The 12,025-nt window shown below is 44.3% G+C and overlaps 1 protein-coding gene across 6 annotated transcripts in view; it reads left to right on the forward strand.

The window, feature by feature from the left end:
• Window positions 1–12,025, forward strand: part of rerea (arginine-glutamic acid dipeptide (RE) repeats a) — a 127,264-nt gene that overhangs the window by 100,649 nt on the left and 14,590 nt on the right. For all 6 annotated transcript variants that reach the window (XM_030732813.1, XM_030732816.1, XM_030732815.1 and 3 more), the window contains 2 exons: window positions 504–602; window positions 7,714–7,794. In XM_030732813.1, coding sequence (XP_030588673.1) covers window positions 504–602; window positions 7,714–7,794 — 180 coding nt within the window. The remainder of the gene's footprint in view (window positions 1–503; window positions 603–7,713; window positions 7,795–12,025) is intronic.

Below are 12,025 nucleotides of genomic sequence, written 5' to 3' on the forward strand. Positions count from 1 at the left end.
GAATACTGAGGAATCAAGCACAAGAAAGTGATTATAATCACCATAAACAGGGCATTTATATTCCAAATCTATAAACTGGAAAATTAACATAGCGAGCAGGTCACTGTCTCTTGACCTTCCTCTCTATTTGCAATTCCAATGAGTGATGCTTGTTTATTCTCAGAGGAAGAGCTCCAGGGCTGTCTGCTTCACCCTGCCGAATGTGACACAAAGCTTTAAAGAAGCACGGCAATTGCTTTTGTCACTGTGTTGTTTATTTCCAGGCTGGGTCTTGGGTCTTAGTGTGACATTTCCTCTCATTTGTAGTAACAGCTTCAGTCACACCTGGATGTAAAATGTCTTTGCATTGCTAGTCAGCTTATTGAAAGGTGCGAACACAGCTCAGGTTTCCCTTTCGTGAGATTGGAAAGAAAGACGGCACCTTAATAAATGTTAATTTTTGATTAAGCTATGTTTCCTTACAGTAACTATTTTGTTTATTTATCATCACCCCCTCCCCCCAGCTTCACGAGAGCAGCTACGACGCAGGCAAGGCTCTGCAGCGTCTGGTGAAAAAGCCAGTACCCAAACTGATAGAGAAGTGCTGGTCTGAGGATGAAGTGGTAAGAGATTTATTCTTTTAATGTGGCCACACATTAGCAAACGTGTGCCGCTTTCAAAATAACAAAGGCTATAAATATTTGTGGGTTTGCACAGTGAGCTGCTGTGTTGTTGTTTCATTTTGCTCTGTGGGCTTCTTGTTCGTCTGCCGTTTGTCTTTAGAGGGAGCTGTTGAGAGAGAGAGTTAGCGCCGGGCTCTTGGCCCATCCTCACAAAACATCAGTAAAAACACTTGTCAGTTTCCAGCTCCTCCAAGGCTCGAGAGCAGCTGCATCCTGTTTATCACCCACAGAATAAATCTTTAGCATAGAAGCCTGGAAAAGGGGAGAAGGGGGAAGGAAAAAAAAAAAAAGGGCTGAGGGCTGGTAACGTTTGCCTCCATTTCAATTTAGATGTGAATTTCACCACAGCTGTTGAAGGGCTGGGATCAGAAAATGGCAGCCCTTCTCCCTGATCAAACACAGCATCGCGAGTGGGAAGGAGGGGAATGAAAGCGCCGAATTACACCATGTCAGAACGACTGAGCGCTACGGCTTTGGCCTTGATGCGTTATGACACAGTGCGCTACATGTTTGTATACTCAGGCTGTTTTAGAGATAACACTACTGACGGATCTGACTGTAGATCTTAGAAAAACGCACGTCTCTCTCTCTCTCACACACTAAAACGCTGCTATTAGTTGTTCCTCCTCCTCAATGAATCAGCCTTTCTCCTCTTTGATATTGTTTTTATAATCCTGAAGCTTGGCAGACTTTTGCCAGGCTTTGATTCCAGCTGCTCGTATCCAGTGGAAATGAATGGGCGTGTTTGTCTTGTAATCAGACATGACGGACACATTTAAATTAAACCCTCGGCCCACGGCAGGGCCGCGGTGGATCACGGCAAATTAAGTGAGCCCTCCTTTTGTGGACTGCTTATGAGTTTGCCTTTATTTACGCATTTGCATTTACACTTGCCGAAGGCAGGCAGCAGCTGTGCGAAGGTAATCAGAGCGAGAGACAGGCACGGTGATGGGAGACTGCTACACTCGACCACAGCAGGTCTACCACAGACCACTTGTCAAAGAAGTGGTGTCTGGGCAGCAGAAGATTCAGACACTAAAATGAGCACTTTAGCAAATCATTTGGGCTTTGAGAGTAGACAAAATATCCCATTACACTCACATTGATTATTATAGATATTATTGTGTATGTATATATGCATCTGAATATATCTTTACTATTCCACTGGAAGATGATATGTGCTCATTGCTGAAACAGCGATGCTGCCCTATCTGTGTTCTGCTCCTTTCACCCATTCATTTGTATGGACTTATCTCATCATGTTCTGACGGCGTTACATAACAAGACCCGAGGAGCTGTCAGGCAGTCCGGTACACAGCGTGAGCCATGTTCTGTGCCGGGTGTGTTTTTGTGTCTGGGGATGGAGACAGCCAGCAGGACGTCTGCGCTACACCTGCCCCGCAGTGTCTGCAGCCCCGGGAAGCGGCATCGTGACTCTGGCTGGCCAAGGACACGGCTTCCACTCATCTGATCACCACTTGCGCCTTTTCAGCCATGCAGCCTTGAGGGACAGGTGTAAATGTAGCTCCAACCTTGATGTACTCGCGGAAACCAGCCCTGCTGCTCTTCATTTATTCATCATCACCCCGTTGCTCTGCCTCTCCTCCTCCTCCCTCTTCTATCTCGTCGCCTCCAGGACTGGCTTCATTATCCCTGCCTGTTCTTTTCTCACCCCAGCCATTCTCTTAGAGATGTGAATAAAAGTGACAGCAGGGAACGCTGAAATGACAGAATCAGCCTGTCTGCGGGGTCACTTGTCACCTTCCTTTTCACCCCCCCTTTGACTCACATCTCCTGTCCTCTGTGATTACAGCTGCAGCAGCATAGCATATATTCCTGGACCTCACCTCAACCTTCTAAACTTGAGTAAAATACGTATAATCCCCCCTGCACGCACACACACACACATCCAAACAACAGGACCACTGCCAGAGTCATTTGTGTGGTGTTTCATTACAGCTCTGGAGGAAGTGACAACATCGCAAAGCAGAGTGTCATTTGATTTTTATTGTCCTCTCACAGGAACAGAAAATTATTTCACTCCAGAAAGATTTGTGACAGTCAGTCCCCAAACAATCCTTCACCGTGACATTATTAGTGCAACTTTCAGACACTGAAAATCCATCACTTTGACGTGAACACCAACCGAAGCATTTGATGCGTGACTAAGGTGATAACTACAGATTACACCAAAGAAAAATCTCATGTATTATAAAATAGAATATTAAACTGTAAATAATTCATCAGAAACATCTACTGTGCGGTCTAACCTCGCTGTAGCTGGTTCTCAGTGAGCAGTCGGAGGTTGAGGAGCGGTTGATTTTAATCACTGGGGTGGGGGGTCAGATGTGCAGTCAGATATAAAACAGTGCTTTGCTAAATCAATGCTGACTTTCCTCTTAAAACTTTCCTCCCATCTTTTTAGACTCAAATGCAACAATAAACAAAAGCTCAAACAAATGATTTTTTTTTTTTTGCCAACTTTTATGCAAAATAGTGAGAATGTTGCAACACTGAGTAGTTCCTCTATTTGAATGACTGCTTCTTGTAATGTCTTAGCAGTTGGTACAACTTGTCTTCATTCTAGAAAAATCTTCTTTAAACACAAATAACTTTAGGGGCCGAGCTTTGAAGTGAACTCGTGCCTCAGCGAATCATTAACGTGATGAGTCCAGTTTTGCTGATATTCATCATGTGATCCTTTCTCTACTATCCAAAAAAGCTCAGAAGCCGTACAGGCATTCGGGTTTGCTGCATTAATAAAAGACTTCCCTGCAGCTTCAATTAGTCATTAATATAATTCATAATAAAATTGTGAAATATGCTTTGATTTTCTTACTTGATTTGATCAGAAGGGGGTCAGATGAGTTGATTTTAAGTTTGTTATTTTGATCCTCTGTGTGCAAATAGAAGTCAAAGGAAATCTATTGTTTTATCAGTAAATCGATTCCTTTGCACCTTCGGGCCCTGCAGACTGGGTGAAGGTCATCATAAATGAAATGTGGCCTCACCTGAGGCTGCTGTCATTCCTTCTTGTAAATAAGCAGTGCTAATAATGCGTTGGCCAACAGGAGGTGCCCTATAAAAAATCAGAAGCAGCAGCCGTGCCGCGTGTGTCGCCACGTCACAGATAGCGAGGCTGATCTATGACTGCTGCAGGGCGGGGGGGGTCTGTTCCTCAGCCAGCTGCACTGTGCTGCGGCTTATCTCCGGCTGCTTCTTCGGCTGATGGATGAGTGGAGCAGGCCTCTGACAGCCCCGAGGTGGGAGGGGAAAAGGAGGAAGATAGGAGAAGAGAGAGCAGTGGCCCCCCAGTGGTAGAATACAAGCGTGCAGACCTGAGACGCACTGCCCGAGCAGAAACCCAACAGACGGATAAAAAGCGACACACCGCCCCGTTTCCCCTGCTGCATGCTGTGTTTAATGTCAACAGTGAAATTTATTCACTTTATTGTGCCAGCAGTGTTTTTTGGGGAGTTGTTTGATAACTAAATAGCAGGCAGGATGGGTGTGTGCTGGAATTTCCTGCCACCTTTTGTGTCAGTACAAGCAAAAGAGAGCAGTGGATGTTACTTTGCTTGCCTGGGATCAGGATACTGTCAGAGTTAGTTGTAAAAAATAAACTGCACTTTTGGGTTTTTTACCGAAAGGTTAAGAATAATAAAATATATTTTAGGGCTGTTACACATAACTGAGGGACATCGACTCACGTTCTAGCAAATCTAAACATAGGTTGTGTTTTCTGTAAGGTGTCTGCACAAAGAGGATGTGGGTAGTCTTGAGTCTGTCAGTGCGGTTCTTCCTATTCAAGAATGTTGTGATTTCCTTTCAGCTCATCATGGCCAGTCTTATAACAGGCTGATATTTCATAACAGACAGAAGTGTTTTGGTTTTGGCTAGCTGACTGATTGCCCTCAGCCCTCTGGGTTTATCCGCAGCAGGCTCGGAAAGGTCAGCTTTTAACAACAAGTCAAGTATAATGACTCCATATTGAGTGAAAGTAGCTTTGTTTGGTGCTGGACGGTCTTGCGTCAGTGTTTTCATGGAATGACATTTAGCAGGAATTATGTCCTGTGTGGGAGCCTGCACTCCAGCTGTCATCGTGATACTATCTTTGTGCCCGTGTTTGCATTAATCTTAACCAGTTTTACAGCTCCAAACAATCAACTCACAACCAGGAAGTGCGCACGCACAACAATGGCATATTGAATCTTTTTTTTTTTTTTTTTCCCTCCTCCTTCTTTTATACATCTCCTCTCCATCCTCACAATAGTGCACTGTTGGGCTCAAGGCGGAAACTCGGGGCGAGTGAAAAGCCCCGGCACTCTGGAACACACTCGGAGAGAGAAGCCTGTTGTTTCTGCACAGCGAAGGGCCATTTGGTAGCACTTCCACCACCCAGCTCACCCCCCGCCCACCCTGCTTGCTCAGCCTCGCTCTCTCTCTCCCCCCCCCCCCCTCTCGCTGCTTCTCCGAGCCCCTCCTCTGCCGCTGTGTTGCCTAGCAACCAAGGGCTGGAGCAATCGGAGCAGGGGCAGAGCGATTCAGGGAGCAGATTGGCAGATGATTTATTAGCTGGGCTGGAGAGCAGTGAGCCCAGGCAGCTGAAATGGAGCCTTAAACTGGAGCCGACATGTAGAGAGGGAGGAGGGAGCCAGCGAGAGAAAGAAAACGAAAGGGGGGGGGGGCATGCATGCAGCTCCTCTGTGGAGATGAACAGGCAGACTGAGTAAATACTACAGCCGGGGAACATAATTAAGGTGACATAATTAGGACAGATGCGGGCAGGTCTAATTGATTTTTGACATAGAAGCTCTGCAGGCTCAGGTAAAGCTGCAGCTCTCGCCTTATGGCTGCTACAGAGGCACGGAAATTTATCCTCAGCAGCCCCCACCCTCCCATTATCAGGTCTTCCTCTGTTTCAGGTTAATTAAATATTTGTGGATCCTCGGGTAATTTTCCACATGTTTTCCCCACAAACATTTGTGAAGCTAATATTTCAGCTGGTTATTTACTCCGTTTTGTCAGCGCCCATCAAACAAACCCTGAAATGTTGGTCTGGCGTTTCACTGGCTCTGGACGTTTGAGTGACAGCGCAAATGGTAATCTTCCCTTTAACCCCTTGAGTGGTTGGAGCTGTGTTTTGTTTTGTTTTTTTGGCATGTGGCGCTCAGTTAGAGACGGCTCCATCTACTGGTTAATCAGCTGCTACAGCTTCAGTCTGATGAATTCAAATGAGCTGCTGTCTCATGACACTTACAGGACAGGCCGTTTTGTTAAGCTGTCAGCAGAGTGCGCCTTGCCTTTGATCAGGCCCTCTTGTGTTTGCTTGTTTAGTCTGGTTTAATTTAGATCTATGCCTTTTATATTTTGTCTGCACAATAACAGAAGGAAACTGGAAAATCTGAGAATATTGAGTTTGCTTGTGTTAAGGAGTTAAGTATAGTAATTCATTCTGCTCGGTTCGATAAACCTCCCTTTCTCTCGCTTGTAATTTCCCCCTGAAAGGCAGTTGTGTTTTGCAGCTGGCTGTGTTACTTCTGTAAATTTGGCCTTTGTTCCCCACCAAAATGAAGTATGTAAACAATCTGTGGTTGCATAACATAGTGTACATGGCATGGAAAATGAACTCCAGACAACACACGAGAGGCTCCACGTCTGGTTTTCCTTCCCACTTGTGTCCTTCCACCATGTCCAAGACCTTTTTCTACACAAATTGTGTCAGCCTGCCTCCTCTCTCAGGCTGGCAGCTAGTTTTGCCTCTGTGCATGCTCACTCCAAGCTTTCAACTGCTCTAGTTTCTTCACAAGGAAATAGAAATCTTCTGTATAGTTTTAATAGCAAGCACTGGCTTAGGTTCTTCTGTGTGTGTGTGTGTGTGTGGGGGGGGGGGGGGGGGGGGGGGGGGTACTAGAGGCTGAAACAAGCGCTGTGCCTAACACTAACATGAAGCACAGGACTCCACTTCGGGTTTTCCATCCTGCTGCGAACCAGAGGCTCTCTTGCAGAAAGATCACATGTAAAGCCTTCCCCTTTGTAGTGGAAGAGCAGAGAGTGACAAGCTATTTCTTTTCTTGTTAAAAAAAACATAAGAAGAACGACGTCCTGTCGGAGACATTGTGGATTTAACCCCCCCCCCCCCCCTCCCTCCCTTCTAATTTTCCTTTTACCTGTGGGTGGACGTAGAGATTTGCGTTGTGCTCCCTGAGGACTTTTCTCTGCTTTTTGCTGGAGTTACTTGGTGGAAACGGTTGGCTGAGATCACTGTGGAACGGGGCTCGCCTCTGGAGCAAGAAAGTAAATCTGTTGGTTGTCTGCTTCGCTGGTTATGAATGTTTTTCAGCCGTCGCTTTTTATGGCTTGCAGTCTGTGGCTCTTAAAGGAGAAGAAATATATTTAGCTTGTTCAGATTTTTGGGGGCTTTCCGACACTGTTTTTGCTCTCATTGAGGTAAGATCTCATGTTCACGTTCAGTTTTTATGTCAGAATAAATCCAGGGCTCCGAAGTAGCATTTTCTCTGATCATGTAGTTCACCTCGCTTTAGGAGTATTTGTACATTTTATTTATTTATTTTTTTTTTCAGTGGTTTTCAAATAGCCAAAATCTAAAGACAGAAATAGAAGCTGCCTGCCACGCACAGCGAGACAGCTTCAAGTTTAGGTTTTGACTTTGAACTTTCACTTGGTGAGATTAACAGCACGTTCAGCATGTCCACCGTTGTGTTTGTTTTCACATTAGATCCTATTTGCCTAACTGTATTCTCTCCGCTCACGAAAAGACAAGCTTAATCTCAGCGTCTCTCCCTGCCTTACTTGTCATTTCCTCTCTGGTTTTGCCCTGACATGGCTGTGTTTGCTCCGGAGTTTAAACGGCTGTAGAGGTTTCTAAAATACACAGCAAACCTCAGACAACCGCAGACTAGCAAAATGAAAACAATGCTCTTTGTCGTGGTGTTGAGCAGAAACTTTTATTCTGTGGTAGTTTAGCTGACTTCACATATACTGACTGCTCCTTTTCTCTCTCTCTCTCTTCCTCTGTGAAAAATTGCAGAAGCGCTTCATTAAAGGGTTGAGACAGTTCGGCAAAAACTTCTTCAGGATCCGGAAAGAGCTGCTCCCCAACAAAGAAACGGTAAGGTCCTTTATTTCTCTCTGTGCCACTGAACGGTTTCAATATGAGTGCATTTTGTATCTAAAAATAAAAAAAAAGCAGAGAAACTGAAGCCTTTGCAGTTTCCTGTTAAGTAATAGAAAGCAAAAGCAGGAAAGCGGCTTTAGTTTTAATGTTTTAGGCATGTTTGGTTTTTAACCAGAGGCCTTATTGGTGAGAAGTGCTGCTTGCCAGCAATTGTACTGCAGTATTATCACATCAGGCTGCCTGACAAAAAAAAAATAATAATAATAAAAATGCTTGTTATCCCTGAGTGGAAACGTGAGCTAAATGTACTTCCCAGACAACCACTGAAGTTGCACACTGAACATTAATTAGCACCCTCTGTTAGCAAGTAGTAAACAAGTTGTGCAGATGTGATTTGAACCACTGTGTTTACAGCACATGTCAGCTCCGTGGAGCAGCCTGCTTTATCTCCTGTTTGTGTTACAGTGCTTTATTATTAGCACTTGTGTCTGTGTGTGTGTGTGTCTGTATGTATTTCAGCCATTTCAGAGTAAACTAAAGTGCAATGGCTGCCACTAGGATTACAAAGCAATAAAAATGTTTGAACAGTTGTGCTTTTAAACCAAATACAGCAACATTTAGCATCTGGTATTCACAGGCTATACTGTCTTTTAAAGGCCCAGTCAGTAATTTTTGATCAAATAAATTAGAAGAGTCCAGATAATCAGCTCCTGATTTAAGGTAAAAAAAGTGTTTTAACAGCATCCCAAAAAAATATTACAGAGATATTTTTGTACAGTCAGTACACTCAAAACTTTTGCTACTCAGATTACTGTACCTGTGGCCAAGGTAGCTTCCTGTTGGTTGAACAGTTTGTCTGCTTCAAACAAAAGCTTTGTCACTGACTGCCAGTTATTTTGTACCTCTCGCACTTTGTAAATGTGTTGTTTGTGTACATAAGCAGAGGGAAGTTCCTCCTGTCAGCGTTTCCCTGCTCTTCGTGCGGGTGTACGCGAGCGTCAGTGTAGTAATCGTTATTGAACGGCTGGGTGACCTGTGCCATAGTACAAATAGGTCAGATTCAGGGCTGGCAATGATTAACGGCAGCTCACCTTGTTCAGTGTGAACCTTGTGTTGGGAACAAAACACAGCAGCCACAGTTTGTTGTTCTTGTTAAGTTGATCTTTCTAATAATAGAAATAAAAACTCTTAAAGGGCTCGAGCGCCGTTTTTATTTTGACTGTAATTGGCAACAGAGCGAACAGGTTCGTGTGCATGTTGCTTCAAAGCCTTTAGACTGGGCTATTAAATAATTCTTAGATATACATTTTGATTCCTAAAGCAGTGCAGACTCTGCGGTTTCTGTGAGGCTGCTCCTGCTGGAAGTGTGCCGGTATAGTGCTGACACAGACATCAAAGAAAAATCAAAGGTGTTCGTTATACTTTTCATCCGCTTCATTTCCTCGTCTGCTCAGAGGTGAGGGTACGTCAGCCCTCCGTCTCAAAACCCCAACATATTCTGTAATATTTTTACACCCCCCAACTCTTCACTGTTACCTCCTTTTGTGCTACATTATTATTTTTTTTTTTTTTTATTATTCCTCAGAACCAATTTGAGCCTCTTGAATAAGAGATTAAAGTATATGAATACTGTTTCCTCACAGAGGGTTTCTTCAATTATTTTTACTGGTTTTGAAATATATGACTAGTCCGGTTGATTGGCTATAAAGGAGGTATTAATGCAGTTCAACCTGGAGGGGGAGTCTACTTGGCAGGAGAGGTAATAGACCTCCTCCAGGATCTGGGCCTGCCACCACCACAGAGCAGAGAAAGATTAATTTTTCCCCCTGCAAATGGAAAATAAACTGCCCTTTAAATATATGAAAAGATGACTGGGAGAGCACGGAGAGGGTAGTAGCGACCTATAAAAAAGGGGTAAAATGGGCATTAGCTCAAAAGACCCAGTAAAGTGTGTGTTTCACAGAGAAAAACAGACTTTGCTTATGACTGAGCTTGTTTTTGTGCTGTAAGACTGATCTGAGCGTGTGCCAGTTAATACCCAGAGGGAAGCTCCATTTATTTTCTACCTGCTCATTCCCAAATCCCAGCTCTCTGGAACACAAGCACAGCAATATCTCTAGATATTTTAGGTGTGGGAAATAACAGAGATTTTCCCATTATCTTCAGACACACACACACATTTTAGTTAGTTTATGCAAGTTCCACTTGCATGAAAGTAGGAGCATGTTACAGAGTCCTGACCGGAGTGCACAAAGCCCAGAGGTCCAGTACAGCACGCCGGCCTCTCACTGCTCCTCCCGCTAGCTCCTATTAGCCACTCTGCCCCTGAAGCGTCAGCACAGCTCGAGCAACCAGCGCCAAGAGTAAGCACCCAGCGCTGTGTAAACACACCAGGCCTGACCAGCACTCAGGAATGCCTTATATAAAGTCACATAAAGGCCCACAGGGGGAAGTGGGTGTGTCGTCCGACCGTCTGCAACTGGCTTTTGCTGCCACCATTTCCTTCACTCGAGAGAGGACGTCATGGAACATGATCTGCTGCTTCCAGTGTTTAAACAAGTGAATATGCTGAAATGGCAGATCACAGATAACTACGCGCCTGATATTTTTACTGGAAGGGTTTTCATAAAGAATATCAACAGACGGTGTTTGCCGAACTGATTTAAATCAGCTACAGCTCTGTTTGCAGTGCAGCTTAACAGAGAAATTGACAGCTGAAAATTAGATCAAATTAGAGAGTTTTGGCCCCATTTCCCTGCAGGACTGAGCCCAGACGACGTCACTGGTGGAAAAAGGTACAGCAGCAGCACATAAATAAGAACTGTATTGAAATACCTGGACTATTCCTACTTTAGAGGCAGACTGTTTTCAGTGTTCAGACACCAGTCACTCTTCACAAAGTAACACATGCATCACAGCGTGAAAAACCATTCGTGCAAAAGCAGCTCATGCCTGAAATTATGTTCGGTACAGTTTGTCTCTTTGCGTCCTGTGAGAGATTTAAAATTGCATGAAAACACTGGTAATTTACTTACTTCATACACGCATAAGTGTATTATACTCTATATTTATAGATCAAGAAAGGGTTTCACAATAGAACTCGGAGCTGCCTTAATCTAATAAAGTCAGTGAAGCAGTGTAAACCATTTACAGGCACAGGACAAAAGCTTCTGAGTGTGTGTGTATTTTTATCAGGTCTTTCTGGTTTCTCTTTACTCCACATTGAAATATTTAAGACTGTAATGACCTAACATTATCATCATGACAGCTAAGCAATTGTAGTTCAGTCACTTATTTTAGATTTTTAAAACCCTAATATTATATGGTGGTACGGATTTAATAGTGCAAAACGTCAGCCAGCTGTAAGCCGTGTAAATGTAGGGGACAGCAAAGAGGGAATAAAACGTTAAACTGATTCGCGGAGACGTTTTTGTGCTCCTCGTTCCTGCTTTGTTTTGGCACGGAGGTGGAAAAGACAGAAAGGTGCTTTGGCAGCGCGCTAGAAGAGCTAACACAGGTGAAGCCACAGTGCATGTTTGGTTTTTGTAGACGTCACAGATTAAACAAGCGTCCTCCGTCAGCAAACAGTTTCCAGCACCAGTCGGTCAGTTTATTAGCGCTTGTTTTCAGTAATGCCTACTTTTAATCGATCAGGTTCCTATAATTTGTGTGTATTGTTAGCATTTTAGTGTGTGTCCTAATTTTTAAGTCATGCAGAGACGCTTGATCTGATCTTTAAAGGCGGCGATGTGCCGAGCGCTTCTTACAGCATCTTGTTCTCTCAGAGAAAAGGGAGCGCTCAGTCCCTGCAGGCCCTGTCATTTATGGGACGCCCAACAGGAGAACGGTGTTCCCAACGCAACCTCACAGCAGATGTTTGCCCCAGTACAATCTGTACAAACGTCGCGTTGAATTCATTGCCGTGTCCTTAGCTCAGCAGCCAGAACCTTGGGGATGAGTGTGATTATAAATACTTAGGTTGAAACACTAATTAAACCAGCAGAAAACTACAGGAGCCCGGTCCAGTTGGCAGCAGCTGTCAGCGGTGTGACAGAACAGCTTCCCTGTTTGGTAAATGATATAACTTGTTTAGGCAGTGGAATTGCTGCCGGCTCAACCAGCACGTATTGATGTTCTTTTAACAGACCACAGGCAATTTAGTGCAGCTGAGTGTAGGCAAAATCTTTCTTTTTTCAGCCTAATAGACGGAGCCCAGAGAGCCAGA

The sequence above is a fragment of the Archocentrus centrarchus genome, chromosome 7 (genome assembly GCF_007364275.1).
Source record: "Archocentrus centrarchus isolate MPI-CPG fArcCen1 chromosome 7, fArcCen1, whole genome shotgun sequence".
Taxonomy (NCBI): Eukaryota; Metazoa; Chordata; class Actinopteri; order Cichliformes; family Cichlidae; genus Archocentrus; species Archocentrus centrarchus.